Here is a 22,508-nt window from a genome sequence, read left to right as displayed (position 1 = left end):
GCCTGACCTGGTCATTTGGAAAGGGCAACCGTCCTGGTCCATTTGAGTATCCATGCCAAGGATGATCTTCTCAAAGCGAGCTTCTCTCTGGGAGAGAAGCCGACACTTCCCCCACACTACCTTTATTGCCTTTATAATTAGTAATGGTTCTCAGACCACTCCACATGTTCCTGGTATTGGAGCCCTGGTAGAGAGATTATACATTGACTCTGTATTAACCTTTTGACTTTTTGTTTTTATTGCCTTCCTGAGATCATACCGGGATTTCTTACAATTGTCCATGCTGCCGGAGATGAATGCTGCAAATGTATTGATGACGTTGTACCACGTACAACAAATAAATCATTTCCTTATCAAAACAGTGGTATCCGTGCCATGCTAAAGGCACGGATACCACTGTTGACCCACGGTTTTTGATTAGGAAATGATTTTGTAGTACAACGTCGTCAATACATTTGCTAATAAAACCAGTCACTGACTCTGTGTATTCATTGATATTGCCTCCAGACGCCTCTCGGAACATTTCCCAGTCTGTGGTAAGGAAACAGTCATGTAAATCGGCGTCCGATTCGTCCGTCCATTGTCACTGGCATCTCTTGTTTTAGCCTCTGCCTGTAAGCAGGGAGCAACAGTATCGGTCTGATTTGCCAAAAGCAGGACAGGGGAGGGCCTTATATCCGTGAGGAAATGGAGAGTAGACATGTCAAGAGTGTTTTTCCCGCATGTCGAGAATTTGAAGGACTTTCCTCGGATTAGAACCGTTATAATCGCCAGCAACAATAAAGGCAGCCTCCAGATGTAAACATTCAAGCCTATCGATAACTCGAAAAAGTTTGTTGTGCACAGCCTTGTTGGCTTGGTGGTGGATGAACACAGCTGTTAAAATGATTGATGTAAACTCCCGGGGTAGATAGTAAGGGCGACATTTTATAGTAAGATGCTTCTGATCAGGAGAGCATCCAGAAGAGATATAGTCCACATCCACACACCAAAGATTGTTTACCATGAAGCAGAGCACGAAAATAAGCAGCCATCCTCAACTGCGCCATCTTGAAAACTGCTGCACATTAGTTAAGTGTTGTCACAAGAATCAGAACACTCGTAAAAGCAAGCCTGCAAGTTGCAAACATATGCCGGGATGATTTAAATTAGAATTATATGTCTTTTCAATTAGTAATTGGTCTCTAACGTTAGTTGACTAAAAGCTGTAAGGTTAGCTGCGCATGATAGCTAACCTTTCTCTATTACATTGTTAACGTTAGTTAGCTACACCAGCTCGCTACCTTTGTCAAAATGATGACTCTGCTGAAAAGCTATGACAATGTTGGTTAACCATGTGCTTGAGTAGCCCCTAACACAACATTTTCAAACATGTGTTTGGCAAACAGTACATTGTTTTCACTACCCTTTTTCCTGACACATCATTGTTGTGTCACTGCAAACGGACGAGGTGGAGAGCGATGTGACTGCAACTTGAGGGAGTTGTATCACAACTCCCAGGAAACGGGATAGGAAAAGGAGTAGAAGGAGCATGAAGACTAGTAGGAGGAAGAGTGTATTTGTAGAAGGAGGGATAAGAGGAGGAAAAGTAGGTGTACTAGGAGGAGCGGTAGTAGGAGGAAGGGTTTGAGGATTTGGAGTAACATTTGGAATAGCCTTCGGAATAGAAGCAGCTGGAGAATTGTTGGCCTGGCTTGCATACATACAGAAATACACAATTCCCTGCACTTGAGTACAGAAACTCAGTAATGCCTACCTGGTTGAAGGCACATGGTTGAAAGGAAAAGGCTGCAGAGGGGTTGGGCTGCACACATAGCTCTTCATCAGAGTTGTCACCACACTCATCCATGGTGTTGCACTTCCAAGACTCAGGGATACACTTCCCGTTGGAGCAGTGGAACTGATTTGAATTACAGCTTATCTCCTCAGACTTTCCTGAAATTGAGAACATAAGGAAATACCACAATTCTATTAACTTAGTGAAAATCAATGGAAAACAATGTGGAATAATTTTGATTAATAACATACAATCCTCTCCTTGAACTGCCACCTTAACGTGGTGGAGGGGTTTGAGTACCCGAGTGACCCTAGGAGCTATGTTGTCTGGGGCTATATGCCCCTGGTAGGGTCTCCCAAGGCAAACAGGTCCTAGGCGATGGGTCAGACTAAGAGCGGTTCAAAAACCCCTTAATGAAGAAGAAAATTGTGTGTCCTGTGACGTCGCCCGGCATGGCGCAGCCGGGGCCCCACCCTGGAGCCAGGCCCGGGGTTGGGGCTCGTTCGCGAGCGCCTGGTGGCCGGGCCTTTCCCCATGGGGCCCGGCCGGGCCAAGCCCGAACGAGCGACATGGGGCCGCCCTCCCGTGGGCTCACCACCCACAGGAGGGACCATAAGGGGCCGGTGCAGAGAGGATCGGGCGGCAGTCGAAGGCGGGGGCCTAGACAACCCGATCCCCGGACACGGAAACTAGCTCTAGGGACGTGGAATGTCACCTCGCTGGCGGGGAAGGAGCCTGAGATGGTGCGTGAGGTTGAGAGGTTCCGACTAGAGGTAGTCGGGATCACCTCTACGCACGGCTTGGGCTCTGGAACCACACTCCTTGAGAGAGGATGGACTCTTCACCACTCTGGAGTTGCCCATGGTGAGAGGCGGCGGGCTGGTGTGGGTTTGCTTATAGCTCCCCAGCTCTGCCGCCATGTGTTGGAGTTTACCCCGGTGAACGAGAGGGTCGTTTCCCTGCGCCTACGGGTCGGGGATAGGTCTCTCACTGTTGTTTGTGCCTACGGGCCGAACGGCAGTGCAGAGTACCCGACCTTCTTGGAGTCTCTGGGAGGGGTGCTGGAAAGTGCTCCGACTGGGGACTCTATCGTTCTACTGGGGGACTTCAACGCCCACGTGGGCAACGACAGTGACACCTGGAGGGGCGTGATTGGGAGGAACGGCCCCCCTGATCTGAACCCGAGCGGTGTTCAGTTATTGGACTTCTGTGCTAGTCACAGTTTGTCCATAACGAACACCATGTTCAAGCATAAGGGTGTCCATCAGTGCACGTGGCACCAGGACACCCTAGGCCGCAGGTCGATGATCGACTTTGTTGTCGTTTCATCTGACCTGCGGCCATATGTCTTGGACACTCGGGTGAAGAGAGGGGCGGAGCTGTCAACTGATCACCACCTGGTTGTGAGTTGGATCCGATGGCGGGGGAGGAAGCTGGACAGACTCGGCAGGCCCAAGCGTACTGTAAGGGTCTGCTGGGAACGTCTGGCCGAGTCTCCTGTCAGAGAGATATATAACTCCCACCTCCGGCAGAGCTTCGACTGGATCCCGAGGGAGGTTGGAGATATTGAGTCCGAGTGGACCATGTTCTCCACCGCCATTGTTGAAGCGGCCGCTCGGAGCTGTGGCCGTAAGGTCTCCGGTGCCTGTCGAGGCGGCAATCCCCGAACCCGGTGGTGGACACCGGAAGTAAGGGATGCTGTCAAGCTGAAGAAGGAGTCCTATCAGGCCTGGTTGGCTTGTGGGACTCCAGAGGCAGCTGACGGGTACCGACAGGCCAAGCGGACTGCAGCCCGGGTGGTTGTGGAGGCAAAAACTCGGGCCTGGGAGGAGTTCGGTGAGGCCATGGAGAAGGACTATCGGCTGGCCTCGAAGAGATTCTGGCAAACCATCCGGCGCCTCAGGAGAGGGAAACAGTGCCCTACCAACGCTGTTTACAGTAGAGGTGGGCAGCTGTTGACCTCAACTGGGGATGTCGTCGGGCGGTGGAAGGAGTACTTCGAGGATCTCCTCAATCCCGCCGTCACGTCTTCCATTGAGGAAGCAGAGGATGAGGGCTCAGAGGTGGACTCGTCCATCACCCGGGCTGAAGTCACTGAGGTGGTTAAGAAACTCCTCGGTGGCAAGGCACCGGGGGTGGATGAGATCCGCCCTGAGTACCTCAAGTCTCTGGATGTTGTGGGGCTGTCTTGGCTGACACGCCTGTGCAACATCGCGTGGCAGTCGGGGACAGTGCCTCTGGGATGGCAGACCGGGGTGGTGGTCCCTCTTTATAAGAAGGGGGACCGGAGGGTGTGTTCCAACTATAGGGGGATCACACTTCTCAGCCTCCCCGGGAAAGTCTATGCCAGGGTTCTGGAGAGGAGAATACGGCCGATAGTAGAACCTCGGATTCAGGAGGAACAGTGTGGTTTTCGTCCAGGCCGTGGAACACTGGACCAGCTCTATACCCTCTACAGGGTGATGGAGGGTTCATGGGAGTTTGCCCAACCAGTCCACATGTGTTTTGTGGATTTGGAGAAGGCATTCGACTGTGTCCCTCGCGGCATCCTGTGGAGAGTGCTTCGGGAATATGGGGTCCTGGGTCCTTTGCTAAGGGCTGTCAGGTCCCTGTACGACCGAAGCAGGAGCTTGGTCCGCATTGCCGGCAGTAAGTCAGACTTGTTCCCTGTGCATGTTGGACTCCGGCAGGGCTGCCCTTTGTCACCGGTTCTGTTCGTAATTTTTATGGACAGAATTTCTAGGCGCAGCCAGGGGCCGGAGGGTGTCAGGTTTGGGGACCACACGATTTCGTCTCTGCTCTTTGCGGATGATGTTGTCGTGTTGGCCCCTTCAAGCCAGGACCTTCAGGATGCACTTGGACGGTTTGCAGCCGAGTGTGAAGCGGTGGGGATGAAAATCAGTACCTCCAAATCCGAGGCCATGGTCCTCAGTCGGAAAAGGGTGGCTTGCCCACTTCAGGTTGGTGGAGAGTGCCTGCCTCAAGTGGAGGAGTTTAAGTATCTAGGGGTCCTGTTCACGAGTGAGGGAAGGATGGAACGGGAGATTGACAGACGGATCGGTGCAGCTTCTGCAGTAATGCGGTCGATGTATCGGTCTGTCGTGGTGAAGAAAGAGCTGAGCCGCAAGGCGAAGCTCTCGATTTACCGGTCAATCTACGTTCCTACTCTCACCTATGGTCATGAGCTTTGGGTCATGACCGAAAGGACAAGATCCCGGATACAGGCAGCCGAAATGAGCTTTCTCCGCAGGGTGGCTGGGCGATCCCTTAGAGATAGGGTGAGAAGCTCGGTCACCCGGGAGGAGCTCAGAGTAGAGCCGCTGCTCCTCCACATCGAGAGGGGTCAGCTGAGGTGGCTTGGGCATCTGTTTCGGATGCCTCCGGAACGCCTTCCTGGGAAGGTGTTCCGGTCCCGTCCCACCGGAAGAGATCCCGGGGAAGACCTAGGACACGCTGGAGGGACTATGTCTCCCGGCTGGCCTGGGAACGCCTCGGTGTCCCCCCGGAAGAGCTGGAGGAAGTGTCTGGGGAGAGGGAAGTCTGGGCATCCCTGCTTAGACTGCTGCCCCCGCGACCCGGCCCCGGATAAGCGGAAGATGATGCAATGCAATGCAACATACAATTAAAGTGCTTATTGATCAAGATGTAGGCAATCAACATTGTTTTTTTACGAAAGTGGTTTTTAACTACAAATTTGTGAAAGAAAATCTACAACTTTTTTGACAAATGTCAATAATCTGCAGTTGGTGTATTCTATAACTAGGTAACCAGTGTGCTGTCAGAGCTGTTAGAAATACTCAAGTCCCTAAGACAAACCCATAATTCATTTCTACAATACATTTAAATTGCTTTATTGAGCAGGCTTTTTTCATGACTTATTTTATTATGACTGGAGCAAGACTGAGCTCATTTCTGATGTGGAAACTGCCTGGAAATTCTTTCATGGTATATGATTATTATTAAACCTTTATTTCAACAAGGAACACAGATTGAGACCAAGGTCTCTCTTACAACTGATCCCAGCTTTTACAAGTTTACATACACCTATTTTACAAGTTTACATACACATTATGACCACTGACAGGTAATGTGAATAACACTGATAATCTCTATCATGGCACCTGTCAGGGAGTGGGATATAATAGGCAGCACGTGAACATTGTCTTCAAAGTTAATGTGTTAGAAGCAGGAAAAATGGGCAAGCGTAAGTATCTGAGTGACTTTGACAAGGGCCAAATTATGATGGCTAGACGACTGGGCCAGAGCATCTTCTGCGTGTGCGTTGCCAAGATCTCAATCCAATCAAGCATGTGTGGGATGTGCTGGACAAACAGGTCCAATCCATGGAGGCCCCACCTCGCAATTTACAGGACTTAAAAGGAACGTCTTGGTGCCAGATACCACAGCACACCTTCAGAGGTCTAGTGGAGTCCATGCCTTGATGGGTCAGGGCAGTTTTTGAAGCAAAAACAATATTAGGCAGGTGGTCATAATGTTATGGCTGATCGGTGTATACAGGTTAGTTTCAATTACTAAAAACAAATAGAAAAACAGAGTACAGACAAAACGAGACATACAGTTAAGGCACGATCACAGATCGCACAAAACTAGTAAAAATGTCAGATTTTTACAATTCTCTGACCACCCTCCAGGAGGATTCCACCCTAGTATCTCAATCCTCACGCTTCAGCACTTGGATGAACCCATCAGTTCCTTTGTGAGATAAACCTTGCACCAATGTCTTACTCTGCTATCTCCAGGGGAACTGTATATGAACTTAAACACCCAGGTATCTCAATCCTCATGCTCCAGAGCTTGGATAAACTTGTCAGTCCTTTTGTGAGAGAATATCCTGCATTGGTCTTAATTACAGCAGCAGCACAAGAACTTGAATTATCTGATGTCATAATTATAATAATAATTTCTAATAAAAACGACCACAATTCCCCTGATGGCACAACAACTTGCATTACCCAAAGCAGTTAACAGCTACACAGAAACAAAAATCCTCCAATAAATGTAAAAAATGGGGAAAGGGTCATAGCAGGAAAGGGCAGTCATACCTAATTCTGTGGAGATTGCTTGGGCCTCTAGTGTAATCCAGGTTTGAGATCTGGTTTCATGAGTTATATTTCTAATGCTGATAAGTGATGCTAAACTTAAACACATCTAGCGGTTTAAGTGTGGATGCCGCAGCATGTAGATATCTCTAATCAATAACTAACATAAAAGTAGCTTGCACAGTTTGTTTTCGATTTGTGGAGGATAAACATTCTGTTTCTAAAGAGGAACCCTACATTGATTTATAGCATTTTATATAGTTCATCAACATGTATTTTAAAAGACAAATCCAGCCAAGTATTTGTATGCAGAAACATGATTAATTTGTGATTTTGAATTAAGTACATTTTCAAAACCATCTGTTACATAGTGCAACCTGAAAAAAGGATACACATGGCAAGCACAAAGTTTGAAACTTTTGTAGCAGCTAGAACTGTTCACTCGTTTGTCAGTGACAAATAACATGACCAGACAGACTGATCCAATTTCATGCATCATGCCAAAACAGCTCAATCACAGCTGGTTATATAAACAAAGGATGATAGGTGGCAGGAGTTTGTAACAGTAAAAAAGGTAGCTATATGCCATGAAAAAAGGTTACCTAATCAGCTTGAAAAAGTATTATGAATGGAGGATTACGATATTGTATTGTCGCCTAAACTTGCTCAGACACAAACAGAGACAGAGCCAGTGGCCGGGTTTTCTGAAGACCATGACAAAGAAAATGCCTGCATCTCAAAGAACACTTCAGTTTCAAGCAGAGAAGAGGAGACAGTCATTATGGAATGTAAGCTCTGCTTACCAAAAATGGTGGAGGTGTCAGCCTACAAAAACTACATCAAACTTGAGGAAACATGTAATGGTACAAAAGGTATAGTTATATGTTATAGTCATGAATGGCGTTTGTTTTGTAGGCTATGTGATGAAGCTAACAAAGTGTTGCTTCAACACTTAATTCCGTTCCATACATTAAGTTTTCCCTCACACTCAATACAGTCCTACCTACATCTGCCACCTGTGAGCATCATTTTAGCTGTGCTGGATTACTCTTAACTGCAAAGCGAGATAGGATAGACTCAGTTAACTCAAAAAATCAGCACCTACTGAAACTGAATGGCAAAATCGTTAATCTTCTTCTGGAGAAGCCATGCTTTTGTGGATTTGGATGTATGCTTTGGGCTGTTGTCGTGCTGAAAGGTGAAGTTCCTCTTCATCTTCAGCTTTCTAACGGACGCCTGAAGGTTTGTGCCAAAATTGCCTGTTATTTGGAACTGTTCATAATTCCCTCCACCCTGACTAAGGCCCCGGTTCCAGCTGAAGAAAAACAGCCCCAAAGCATGATGCTCCCATCACCATGCTTCACTTGGGTATGGTGTTCTTTGGGTGATGTGCAGTGTTGTTTTTGCACCAAACATACATTTTGGAATTATGGCCAAAAAGTTCAACCTTAGTTTCATCAGACCATAATACATTTTCCCACATGCTTTTGGGGGACTTGTTGTTTGTTTTTGGAAACTTCAGCCGGGCTTGGATGTTTTTCTTTGTAAGAAAAGGCCCACCCTATACCCCATTCAAATGAAGAATATGGGAGATTGTTATCACATGTAGCACACAGCCAGTACTTGCCAGAAATTCATGGAGTCCGAAACTGTGATGGCTACTCCAGAACCTTCAACTTTCTCTGCAGTAACCACTGGAGGGTCAGCTTGGCCTTGTGCATAGGGTCATTGCCGTGCTGTAAAGTCCAAGAGCGTCCCATGCGTAGCTTTCGTGCAGAAGAACGCAAATTGTCTGCCAGTATCAATTTTCACAAGATTCCCTGTGACTTGGTGGCGGCTCATACACCCCCAAAACACCAGTGAGCCACCACCATGCTTCACAGTGGGGATGGTATTCTGTTCACTATAGGCCATGTTGACCCCATTCCAAACATAGCGCTTATGATTGTGACCATAAATCTCTAATTCGGTCTTGTCACGCCAAATTACAGTGTGCCAGAAGCTGTGAGGTGTTATTGGGCATATAGTAACCGGGATTTTTTGTGGCATTGACGGAGTGAAGGCATCTTTCTGGTATTGTCATTTTGTGCTACTTGAAACAACCAAACAGTCCTATTTCCAGAGCAGCCTGTCTTTCTCCTAAGGTTACCTGTGGGTTTTTCTTCGTATCCCGAACAATTCTTCTGGCAGTTTTGGCTGAAATCTTTCTTGGTCTTCCTGATCTTGGCTCGGTATCAAGAGAATATTCTACTTCTTAAGTGATTGAACACTACTGACTGGCATTTGCAAGGCTTTGGATATCTTTATATATCCTTTTCCATCTTTATAAAGTTCCATTACCATGTTACGCATGTCTTTTGACAATTATTTTCTGCTCCCCATGGCTCAGTGCATCCACATGAGAGCTAACAAACTGCCTGACCATTTATACACAGTCACTTATTGCAATTTAAAAAGCCACAGGTGTGGGAAATTCACCTTTAATTGCCATTTTCATCTGTGTATGTCACCTTGTGTGTCTGTAACAAGACCAAACATTCAAGGGTAAGTCAACTTTTGATCATGGCCATTTGGTTGATGTCTTTTATCATTATAATTTAAAAAGGAGCCAAACAGCCATGTTATAATAAAAGGCCTAATTTGACCACCTAAATAAAAGGGACCATTGCATGGTCAGTCATATTTTCTAAATCAAAATGTCAATTTCTGCCAGGGTAACAGTACTTTAACATGAGTAGGATTTTACAGTACTAGTAGTTAATATAGGGCATATTCTGTCACTTTGGATGAATGATCGACAGGTAGGTGGGACATCCGGTTTGGGGGTGAGACTTCTGGTTTGGTAGATGTTACTTCCGGTGTGACATGTTCGGTGTGGAACTTCCGGTGTGACATATGCTCAGGGGGTGGTACTTCCTGTGTGATGTATATTAGGGGTTGTAACATTCTGTATGACATATGCATGTCCGGGGGATGAAATATGGTATGGGGGTGTGAGGTTTGTAATTTAAGGTGGCCTTGATGTTTAACAATAGGGTTCCAGGGTTCTGAGAATGTAGACTGTTTACAAAGTAAGTAAAAGTTGTTTTATTTGAAAGAATTGCTTTGAATTGTGATGCCATTATAAACGCTAACAAAGGACACCATTTTCAAGACTGTATAAAACAATTACATAGGTAACATAACGTAGCAATCCAAACATGTTTGAGTTAGAATATTATTTTCACCTGTAAGTGGATCATTATTTACACGTTAAGCTAGAGAAACGGCAATCTCAGTTTCAATCCCCCCCGTCTCAGTTTCCAAGGTGTTACGCTGCTATATTATTGTGCTGGGGGACATGAGGGATGTACTACTAACTTTTCTCAGTTTCCTCCAATTTTAAATTTTAGAAGGAGATGAGGTCCTGGTCCACACCTGCGGATTACCTGGTTTGGGGGGACCGTTGCTGTTCCTGTCCTTGTCCACCTGGTCATACTTCTGACCTAGTCTAAAATCGAATATACTCTGGATTTAGCCAAGAGAAAATTATTTATTATTCCAATTGGACTCTTAATATCTCAACCGGCACAGCCAGAAGAGGACTGGTCACCCCTCTGAGCCTGGGTCCTCTCTAGGTTTCTTCCTAAAATTCGACCTTCTTAGGGAGTTTTTCCTAGCCACTGAAATTCAACACTGCTGTTGTTTGCTCCTTGGGGTTTAAGGCCGGGTGTCTCTGTAAAGCACTTTGTGACAACTGCTGTTGTAAAAAGCGCTTTATAAATAAATTTTGATCAATAGATATTGCTAACAACAGACCAGAAACTGAACAACCATCAACGTCTACCTATATCCAACAGACCGAACCTAACAAGTACACACAATGATATCCCGATAGATAATACTCACAACACAGCGAAGAGACACTGAATATCATCACCAGGGTCACCCCATCAAGAGGTTCAAAACCGTGAATCTGTTAATCGACAGATTACCCATGATCAAGTAAATACAATGTTGCACAGTGATACAGACATGAATTCACAGATGCAAGGTTTGTTAACCGAGATTGGTAGGCCACATTTTCTCGATGATCTAGCTGATTCCCCTACTCTAATGCATACTCATTACAATACCCCAGCAGATTTTGAAAGGTTCAGATCTTCAACAGAGACCGGTGATGGTTAATACAACTAAATCAATTTGACAATGTGGAATTACGAGTCTGTACATTTCCAAAATACTGGTGAAGTTGATTATTTTTGCGCATGCTATGCTCGCATTATGGAAGGCTTGCATACTTTGATTGTTAGAGCTTCAGACTTTGTGTTAGCACCAGTAACAAACATTTGGGGGGGTTACTCAAAAGTGTTATGCAGAGTAATGCAGAGCTTTTTAGTTGATGAATCACTAGAGCTAGTGGTGCAAAGTGTCAACAACAGTGAGGGCGGGGGGACTCAACGTAAGGCACTAACAACTATTGCTAGATCATTACAAAAAAAGGCATTTACATGTGGTGGTGAATAATGATTCTACATGCTTTTCAATTTGTTTGATGGGGATGTTGAACCCACAGTACACGTATGATGAGGCCGTGGCTAATGGTCATGAGCTAGATACAAATGCTGGTTTAGCGTTAGATGATTGTGTGACATTCATGGATATTGTCCGGTTTGAAATGACAGGGTCTAAAATATTTGTCTTCCACTGAACCCACGATGGGCGTTTTACTAAGTTTCAAAACAGCGAGGACCAACATCCTAGAACTGTCTTTATGACCTTACACGACAACTATTTCTATGGCATCATAAACCTGAAAAGGTTTTCTAGGGGTGTCTTATGTCTGAGTGGTGTTAAACAGATTTTAACACCTGTGGTGAACATAGTAGTAAACACATCTGTAGTGTGTGTCTTCACACCAATTGTAATACCCAGCCTTGGAACACAAAGCAATTCCCAGACTATAATGTTATTCTGACTTTTGTTATGGCCATTATAGTCTTGAAGTTCCACAAAGGTGCAGGTCATTGGGTTAGCAGGTGTGACCACAAGAAATACTGTGTCAAATGCGGTCAACAATACACTGTTAGTTTTACCAACTATAAACCACACAAGTGCACGGCTAACATGTCCCCCAATTGTAACGTGGATATGACTGTTAAAATGAATCATGAATGTTTTATTAAAACCTCCAAACCTGAGGAACCCAGTAAGCGCTACATACAGAAAAAATTAAGAGACCACTTTTAACACTTCTGTTCCTCAGTCCAAACCTTCCTTTTCGACTTTTTTGGAAAGGAAAGAAAAAGGTGCAGCGGTCCCATAATTTATTCCGGAGCTGTATTTTATGATTTTGAAACAATTGCCAATCCTGTGGATGGTCTACACACTGCAAATTGTGTGTATGCAATAAGCTTTGATAACAAGGTGTGGTGTTCGACCAGAGATTGAGGTGTTGCTGCATTTTTCCAAAAGTTTAGGCAAGCGAAATATACTGACTACACCTTATAGCACACAACTCGAAAGGTTTTGATGGTTACATCTTGATTCAACACCTTTTTAACAACGAAATTGGCCCAACACTTATTGCTAATGGTAGCAAGCTCATGATTTTTACAGAGTTTTTGCAATTGTACGAAAGGGTTTCTACAGACACCTTTGTCATGAAGGATGAAATAAAGGCTTACTGTGTGACTGATGTGGTCATCTTGAGAGAGGGTTGTATGAGTTACAGACTCTAGTTCCTGGAATGTGGTGGTGTTGAACCCTTATGATCAATTACATTTGCTTCAGTTTGCATAAAAGTATTTTGTAACAGATTCCTCACCAAGAACACAATCCCATTGGTCCCCTCAGACAGCTACAATCGTCGTCAGAAGACATTCTCAAACAACTCAATCCAATGACTTGAATATCTGGCCTCTGATGATAATATATTGATACAGCATGCCCTGAACTGGGGTGAAATAAAAATCGGGGCACACTATGTTGACAGACACGCTGAACGCGATGGTGGGTGCACAGCCTATTTCTACGCTGTTTCTTGCAAGGTCACCAAGTGTCATTGTTCAACAAGCACCACACCGGTGAAAAAGATTCAGTACAGGTTGATGCACCAGCAATGGCTGGCATAGCTTGAAGCTTTAAAAGAACCACACAACATACATGTTCAGTACATGGAGTGTGAGTGGAAACAGCTTAAAAACACATCCGCAGATGTCCAAGCTATCTTGAAGACCTTTGATGCTCCAGAGCGCCTTGACGCATGGGATGCTCTTTTCGTAGGTTGTACCAACGCAATTAATTTGAAGTTAACGGCTCAAGAATGGGAGACTATTCAGTATAACAATGTCCGTAGTCTTTATCCATTCTGAATAAGACAAAAGACTTATCCGATTGGGCACCCAAACATAATTTTTCGAGATATCAAACCACTAGACATATACTTTGGTATTGTTAGGGCTACCGTGTGTCCGCCAAATGGCCTTTATCGTTTTACTGCACAGGGTTGATGGTAAGCTGTTCTTTCCCTTGTGTAGATTATGTGCAGAGTCTGAAAACCAGGTAACTGATTATTAACATACTAATTCACCAATAGCTTTAACTGGTACCTGGGTTTCTATTGAGCTGATTAGGTGTTGAGAAAAGTAATCGCAATGTGAAAATATCTGGGATTTCACCAGGACATCAGATAATATTTTAGCAAATTACATGAGAACATTCCTGAAGCACAAACAAGAAGATAGCGACTTCTCGCCATCGGTTGACGATGATGCTAAAGTACAGTATATTCGTAAATATTATGAAAAGGAGGGTGTGCAGTTCGACAAGTTTTTGCATAAGCTTTCACAAAAGCTTATGCTAGACTCAAGTTGTATTCACTCTTGGAGAAGTTGGATAGACGTGTGCTCTACACAGACACAGATTCAGTGATCTTTGTCACATGCCACAAGTATGGGGACCCCCTCTAGGCCCATTCTTGGGTGACTTGACCGATGAGTTACCAGATGGTGACAGCATCGCGCAATTTTTTGTGGTGGCCCAAAGACATATGATTACAAAACCTTTAAAGGTCTGACCTGTCTCAAGGCAAAAGGCATTACACTCAACAGCGACAACTCGGGTATTGAAAATTTGGAGACGCTAACAAGACTGGTCGATAAGTTTGTATGAGGTGAAGGTGGTGATGATGATCATGTCCTTGCTAATGCAGACAATTGCTAGAGATAAAAGTGCATTGTCATTGAAAAACAGTAGCGTCCAAGCACTTCAGAGTTGTATACAACAAGCATGTACAGCTCCCCGATTACAGCACAAGGCCTTACGGGTTTCTAAATCACATTCTAGGATAGATGTGTCAGCTATGTCATTAGTGGACCCAGTAACTCCCGTAAAACGGATTTTGTGAAAATGTTTCTAGATATAGCTGATATTTTTTAGAAAGAAATTCAGAATATAGTCTGTGTTTAGTCGTGTTGGCAACCGTTGTATGACGAAATGTTGAAGTTGAGAGAAATTACATTTATAGGTAAATCAACATCGTTGTATGATGACAATCTGTTACAGATTGAGAAAAACAACCTTTTAATTATTGATGTTTCAATGAAAGTGCATCAGAGAGTTTGGAGATGGGAATGTGTGTTCACAATATTCACACCATCGTAACCTTCCAAAACGTGTTTGTTAAAGGAAAATCTAGTCGAACTAATAACTTGAACACAAACAATCTAATCTTCCTTAACAAGAAACCAGGCAAGCCCAGTTCAGCCGGCCCACAATACAAAATATTGCCCTCTCGAGATTCGAACTTGGGACGCCCACGTGAAAGGCTATGTCGTTAACCACTACACCACGTAGCTGTACGTTTGCCAGGTGTCAGTATAGCCTTCATTCATACAGTTAAACTGACTAAAGTGTCTTACTAAGTTTACCTCCACCACAAATAGCATCTATGAATGGCGTTTGCCACTGGCATTTTTAACAGCGTATTATCCAGTAATAAGCTTTACCGCTATCTACTAACTTACTGGAATAGTCATAAGAATTGATCAAATGCAAGTGGATCTGCCAAAATGGTCAGTTGGCCCCTTTATGTAAACACAACAGTAAACATTATGGCAGGAAGGATAAGGTGGGGGGACAGCCAGCCCTTTGGGTAAAACCTATGTGACACAAGACAGATGGGCAACAACTTACCACACCCCTTTTAACTGTAATAAATACGGATTGTTCATGTTTTAAGTCAGAGACTCCTCGGACGATTATCTTTGTAAACGTTTGACGCGTCTCTCTTATTTGCAAATAATTAATAAACTGTTAAATTGTGCCAAGAGAATTTTGTCTCTGTTTCTTACTCCTTTAAGAGTGTCGATCGATGGAATTACCATCACATCTATAGTACAGATGGGCATGAAAAGTCAAACATTAGAATACCCAAAATAAATTTAGTATTCAAGTACTTGTGTGTATATTCAATTTTGCTCCGGATTTTTGGGTGAGTGAGTGACTGAGTGAGTGAATGATCCTCACCACAGACCATACCAATTAGGCATTAGGATTTGTTCAGGATAGACTAGAACTTCGTCATTGTTTTCATTATAAAGTCATTGTTTTCATTATAGGTACGGTATAGCTATTAGCTAGCCATCTACAGTAATCTCTTTCTAATTTAACATGTTGAATGTCCATCCATCCATCCATCACCTTCTGCTTATCCGGGGCCGGGTCGCAGGGGCAGCAATCTAAGCAGGGATGCCCAGACTTCCCTCTCCCCAGACACTTCCTCCAGCTCTTCCGGGGGGACACCGAGGCGTTCCGAGGCCAGCCAGGAGACATAGTCCCTCCAGCGTGTCCTAGGTCTTCCCCAGGGTCTCCTCCCGGTGGGACGGAACCGGAACGCATTCCTAGGAAGGCGTTCCAGAGGCATCCGAAACAGATGCCCAAGCCACCTCAGCTGACCCCTCTCGACGTGGAGGAGCAGCGGCTCTACTCTGAGCTCCTCCCGGGTGACCGAGCTTCTCACCCTATCTCTAAGGGATCGCCCGGCCACCCTGAGGAGAAAGCTCATTTCGGCCGCCTGTATCCGGGATCTTGTCCTTTCGGTCATGACCCAAAGCTCATGACCATAGGTGAGAGTAGGAACGTAGATTGACCGGTAAATTTCTTCACCACGACCGCATTACAGCATCTCCCGTTCCATCTTTCCCTCACTCGTGAACAAGACCCCTAGATACTTAAACTCCTCCACTTGAGGCAGGCACTCTCCACCAACCTGAAGTGGGCAAGCCACCCTTTTCCGACTGAGGACCATGGCCTCGGACTTGGAGGTACTGATTCTCATCCCCACCGCTTCACACTCGGCTGCAAACCGTCCCAGTGCATGCTGAAGGTCCTGGCTTGAAGGGGCCAACACGACAACATCATCCTTAAAGAGCAGAGATGAAATCGTGTGGTCCCCAAACCTGACACCCTCTGACCCCTGGCTGCGCCTAGAAATTCTGTCCATAAAAATTACGAACAGAACCGGCGACAAAGGGCAGCACTGCCGGAGTCCAACATGCATTGGGAACAAGTCTGACTTACTGCCGGCAATGTGGACCAAGCTCCTGCTTCGGTCGTACAGGGACCTGACAGCCCTTAGCAAAGGACCCAGGACCCCATATTCCCGAAGCGCTCTCCACAGGAGGCCGCAAGGGACACAGTCGAATGCCTTCTCCAAATCCACAAAACACATGTGGATTGGTTGGGCAAACTCCCATGAACCCTCCAACACCCCGTAGAGGGTATAGAGCTGGTCCAGTGTTCCACGGCCTGGACGAAAACCACACTGTTCCTCCTGAACCTGAGGTTCTACTATCGGCCGTATTCTCCTCTCCAGAACCCTGGCATAGACTTTCCCGGGGAGGCTGAGAAGTGTGATCCCCTATAGTTGGAACACACCCTCCGGTCCCCCTTCTTAAAAAGAGGGACCACCACCCCGGTCTGCCATCCCAGAGGCACTGTCCCCGACCGCCACGCGATGTTGCACAGGCATGTCAACCAAGACAGCCAAGACATCCAGAGACTTGAGGTACTCAGGGCGGATCTCATCCACCCCCGGTGCCTTGCCACCGAGGAGTTTCTTGACCACCTCTGTGACATCAGCCCGGGTGATGGACGAGTCCACCTCTGAGCCCTCATCCTCTGCTTGCTCAATGGAAGACATGACAGCGGGATTGAGGATATCCTCGAAGTACTCCTTCCACCGCCCGACGACATCCCCAGTTGAGGTCAACAGCTGCCCACCTCTACTGTAAACAGCGTTGGTAGGGCACTGTTTCCCTCTCCTGAGGCGCCGGATGGTTTGCCAGAATCTCTTCGAGGCCAGCCGATAGTCCTTCTCCATGGCCTCACCGAACTCCTCCCAGGCCCGAGTTTTTGCCTCCACAACCACCCGGGCTGCAGTCTGCTTGGCCTGTCGGTACCCATCAGCTGCCTCAGGAGTCCCACAAGCCAACCAGACCTGATAGGACTCCTTCTTCAGCTTGACGGCATCCCTTACTTACGGTGTCCACCACCAGGTTCGGGGATTGCCGCCTCGACAGGCACCGGAGATCTTACGGCCACAGCTCCGAGCGGCCGCTTCGACAATGGCGGTGGAGAACATGGTCCACTCGGACTCAATATCTCCAGCCTCCCTCGGGATCCAGTCGAAGCTCTGCCGGAGGTGGGAGTTAAAGATCTCTCTGACAGGAGACTCGGCCAGACGTTCCCAGCAAACCCTTACAGTACGCTTGGGCCTGCCGAGTCTGTCCAGCTTCCTCCCCCGCCATCGGATCCAACTCACCACCAGGTGATGATCAGTTGACAGCTCCGCCCCTCTCTTCACCAGAGTGTCCAAGACATACGGCCGCAGGTCAGATGAGACGACAACAAAGTCGATCATCGACCTGGGGCCTAGGGTGTCCTGGTGCCACGTGCACTGATGGACACCCTTATGCTTGAACATGGTGTTCGTTATGGACAAACTGTGACTAGCACAGTAACTGAACACCGCTCGGGTTCAGATCAGGGGGGGCCGTTCCTCCCAATCACGCCCCTCCAGGTGTCACTGTCATTGCCCTCATGGGCGTTGAAGTCCCCCAGTAGAACGATAGAGTCCCCAGTCGGAGCACTTTCCAGCACCCCTCCCAGAGACTCCCAGTGAGAGACCTATCCCCGACCCGTAGGCACAGGGAAACGACCCTCTCGTTCACCGGGGTAAACTCCAACACATGGCGGCAGAGCTGGGGAGCTATAAGCAAAGCCACACCAGCCCGCCGCCTCTCACCATGGGCAACTCCAGAGTGGTGAAGAGTTCATCCACTCTCAAGGAGTGTGATTCCAGAGCCCAAGCCGTGCGTAGAGGTGATCCCGACTACCTCTAGTCGGAACCTCTCAACCTCACGCACAATCTCAGGCTCCTTCCCCGCCAGCGAGGTGACATTCCACATCCCTAGAGCTAGTTTCCGTGTCCAGGGATTGGGTTGTCTAGGCCCCCGCCTTCGACTGCCGCCCGATCCTCTCCCCACCGGCCCCTTATGGTCCCTCCTGTGAGTGGTGAGCCCATGGGAAGGCGGCCCTACGTCGCTCCTTCAGGCTGAGCCGTGTTGAATGTAGTGTAGCAATCCTGCTATACCTGTTCTTGGTTTGGATGTTAATTAATGTAGGAAACTAGTTTCGAGAACTGTGGAGTTTCAACTAATTAGTTTGACAATGCAAGAAGTAAACAGACTGTTTACTTCTTGCATTGGTTAAATACTGTCACATATTAAACCCTGGATCAAATCCAACCTGGGCAACAACATTCATCCCTTCTAATCGTGAGGTGGCAGAACTAGACTTGCCTTGTTTTATGTATATATATATTATTTTGTTTGAAATGAATAGACTTAAATACTAAAATCTATTACAATATTTCTGTAATTTACATATACCATGACATAAAAAATGGTAAAAAAAACCACTTAAGCCATTTTTATAACACGCGTTCCTTCACACATTGTTGGTAAGTGGTATAGTGTGGTTTGGGGCCAGTCATTCAGAATGACACAATTTACACCGATCAGCCATAACATTATGACCACCGGCCTAATATTGTATAGGTCCCCCTTTAGCCACCAAAACAGACCTGACCCGTCGAGGCATGGACTCCAATAGGCCTCTGAAGGTGTGCCGTGTTGTCTGGTGTCTTAACTCAGTGGGACATCCTAATCTCACACCAATGGGCCTATTTGCATCCTGAAAGGAACAGTCATGCGCGGTGGGAGTCAAGGTCGCCTCATCTGCTCAGACAAATCAGGTGTGAGGATGGACAAAACAAAGTAGAAATATGACTTTCATTGCATCAACTGCACTGATGTTTGCTCTTTTAATGCGTGTCCCATAAAGGGATGAACTCTTCAGTAGGTTTCAATGCTATACGTGTTATGTATCGTTTGTTACAGGTAAAAGTTAACTGAATGAAGAATCCTGTAAGACCAAGGGTCTAGCTTTGGATGGTCCTAATTGAATATATGTAAATGCGTGAATGCCAGTTTCTTAGTTTCCATTGTTTTAGCCAAGGTGAGGTGATCCTATTATAGATGCAATGGGGGAGTTTGGAATCAGCTTGTGGGTGGGATAAACAGGGAAGCATGACTTGTTTCTTGGAGTCTATCTTTAACAGAAGCTCCTAGCATACCTTCGTGCTTCAGTGTTGGAAATACTTATGGTACAATTAGTAGACTGTCAGGCTAGTTGGGAGGACGTTGAATCGTGTTGGTATGTAACTATGTTTTGTACTGTAACTTTATCAATTGATTGGAATACATTGTACTATTTTAGAATATAGATAACTAAGGCATTCCTCGTTCATATCGATACTCAAGCTCGTAGGGCTACTGTTAATTACACACACATAAGTAAGTCTAAGAAACCAGAGTCCAGGAATTCTCAAAGCAGTTTGATTAGGCCCAGGATCTTCTAATCATCCCGAAGTTGTGGGCATGTTAACTTCCTGTTAGCCCCAAGAACACATGCCATTTAACTGTATGGCTCGTGTTAAACGACCTACACCTTATGGGTGCATATGATAACTGATATAGGCAAATACACCTACATAAATCCAAGTGACCAAACTGATCATCCCTGAGTTCTGGGTTGCAAAACCATCCTTGCTCTCTGGACTTGACTGATGAGGAGCATTGAGGATAACGTAGGCCATGAAACACAATCTTTTAAATGTTTGGCTTGTGATGAAAGATTGTCTACCTTTTCTAAGAGCTTCCAGCATATCATGGTGATTTATGATTGCATACGTTTACAAACAATACAGAGTCAGATTATTAGATATTAAGTTATCACGTAGGTCATAGATTCTCATTTTTGCATTAATCTTCCAACCTGTCCACACAGAAGCATTCATAGGGGTTTACCTTTATTCTTCTATACTACATGGCACCAAGTCATTTGCAGCAGATCCTTTAAGTCCTATAAGTTGCGAGGTGAGGCCTCCATGGATCAGACTTGTTTGTCCAACACATCCCACAGATGCTCGATTGGATTGAAATCTGGGGAATTTGGAGGCCAAGTCAACACCATGAACTCTTTTTGTGTTCCTCATTTTTATTTTGTGGCAGAACGCATTATCCTGCTGAATGAGGCCAAAGCCATCGAGAAATACCATGGCCATGAAAGGGTGAACATGGTCTGCAACAATGCGTTGGTAGGTGGTACGTGTCAAATTAACATCCATATGAATGGCAGGACCCAAGGGTTCCCAGCAGTTCCCAAAGCATCACACTGCCTTTGCTGGCTTGCCTCCTTCCCATAGTACATCCTGGTGCCTTGTGTTCTCCAGGAAAGCGACACACACACACCCAGCCCATTTTTCCTGCTTCTAAAACATCAACTTTGAGGACAGTTTGCCAAAGACCATATGGATGATCCAGAGGAGGAATGGGAGAAGGTCATGTGGTCTGATGAGACAAAAATAGAGCTTTTTGGTCTAAACTCCACTCGCCGTGTTTGGAAGAAGAAGAAGGATGAGTACAACCCCAAGAACACCACCCCAACCATGAAGCATGAAGGTGGAAACATCATTCTTTGGGAATGCTTTTCTGCAAAGGGGACAGGACCACTGCACCATATTGAGGGGAGGATGGATGGGGCAATGTATTGCAAGATCTTGGCCAACAACCTCCTCCCCTCAGTAAGAGCATTGAAGATGGGTCATGGCTAGGTCTGGAGAGTGGCTGAGAGTGGCCTAGCCAGTCTGCAGACCTGAACCCAATAGAAAATCTTTGGATGGAGCTGCTAGTCTGTATTGCCCAGCGACAGCCCCGAAACCTGAAGGATCTGGAGAAAGTCTGTATGAAGGAGTGGGCAAAAATCCCTGCTGCAGTGTGTGCAAACCTGGTCAAGAACTACAGGAAACGTATGATCTCTGTAATTACAAACAAAGGTTTCTGTACCAAATATTAAGTTCTGCTTTTCTCATGTATCAAATACTTATGTCATGCAATAAAAAAAAGGAAAATAATTACTTAAAAACCATATGTGATTTTTGTTTTAGATTCCGTCACTCACAGTTGAAGAGTACCTATGATAAAAACATACATGCTTTGTAAGTGGGAAAACCTGCAAAATCGTCAGTGTATCAAATACTTGTTCTCCCCACTGTAGGAAGATACACCATGCAGATTCTTATCTCCACCCATTCCTCTATAAATATTGAATGTACTTCCAAATGCTTTCGAGATTATTCACCGTTACTTGGTAACCTGTGTATTCTATTTGCAAATAAACTGTTAATTGTGCCAAAATAATTTTGTCTCTGTACTTACTCCTTTAAGAGTGTTTATCGATGGAATTACCATCACACCTTTGGTTACTTAACCTGGTATCTCAAACTCATATCTTAGCATGTCAACTGTGCATGGCCGGAGACTGGGTCTCTGGAGCCTAAATCCTCCCCCGATCGTGGGCTGGCTACGAAAGGGGTGAGAGACAGGGCGCCCGGCTGAAATTCGATTTGGGATTGATCAGTACAGGTACCCAGAGACAAATTTTGAACTCCGGAGGTAAGGGCACAATGCAGTTAATTATGGTTCTGGTAATATGTGTTGGGGCACATTCAAAATCTGCAGACAAGGTTAGGGCCTTGAACGTCTCACTTAGATGGGTCTATTAACGATGTTAGGGCACATTAATTGAGATAACAGTGTAAGGGCACTACTATGCGTTAGGGCCCGGTTTTGTGTTAGGGCATTTTATGCGTTAGGGCCCAGGTATATGTGTTAGGGCACATTAAGTAAAAGTGGTTCTGACATGCGGGGCACGCTCACATGAATTGAGATAAATTAATAAAAATGGGTCTGTTTCGCCACGCGATGATGGGTAAGCATAAATATTTGGCGGTGAAGTTAATGTTTGTGTTGTCTGGACATGTGAACAATTGTATCTGGGGTTGAGGAAGAGACTATGCTAACTGCTACGTTTAAATTTATGAAGCGGTCCTGTGGGCTAGAGGTGAGCAGACCTCGGGTTGATTTCCAACCAAATAAAGAGCACTGATGGCTTAGGGGGTATATCTCTTGCGCATCTGTGGTGGGGTATAACCACATACTATGTTCAGAGGACCTCGTGGATTTTGTCAAGCTCGATTTGTCCACCAATTTTAGAGACTATAGGAT

The 22,508-nt window shown here is 45.7% G+C and overlaps 1 protein-coding gene across 3 annotated transcripts in view; it reads right to left on the bottom strand.

Annotated features, from left to right (window-relative positions):
- lrp12 (low density lipoprotein receptor-related protein 12) overlaps positions 1–22,508 on the bottom strand; it is a 117,968-nt gene that overhangs the window by 63,888 nt on the left and 31,572 nt on the right. For all 3 annotated transcript variants that reach the window (XM_010865290.3, XM_010865291.3, XM_020044636.2), the window contains one exon: positions 1,757–1,935. In XM_010865290.3, coding sequence (XP_010863592.1) covers positions 1,757–1,935 — 179 coding nt within the window. The remainder of the gene's footprint in view (positions 1–1,756; positions 1,936–22,508) is intronic.

This window comes from Esox lucius, chromosome 10 (genome assembly GCF_011004845.1).
Source record: "Esox lucius isolate fEsoLuc1 chromosome 10, fEsoLuc1.pri, whole genome shotgun sequence".
NCBI lineage: Eukaryota > Metazoa > Chordata > Actinopteri > Esociformes > Esocidae > Esox > Esox lucius.
This window is presented reverse-complemented; position numbering and strand designations above follow the sequence as displayed.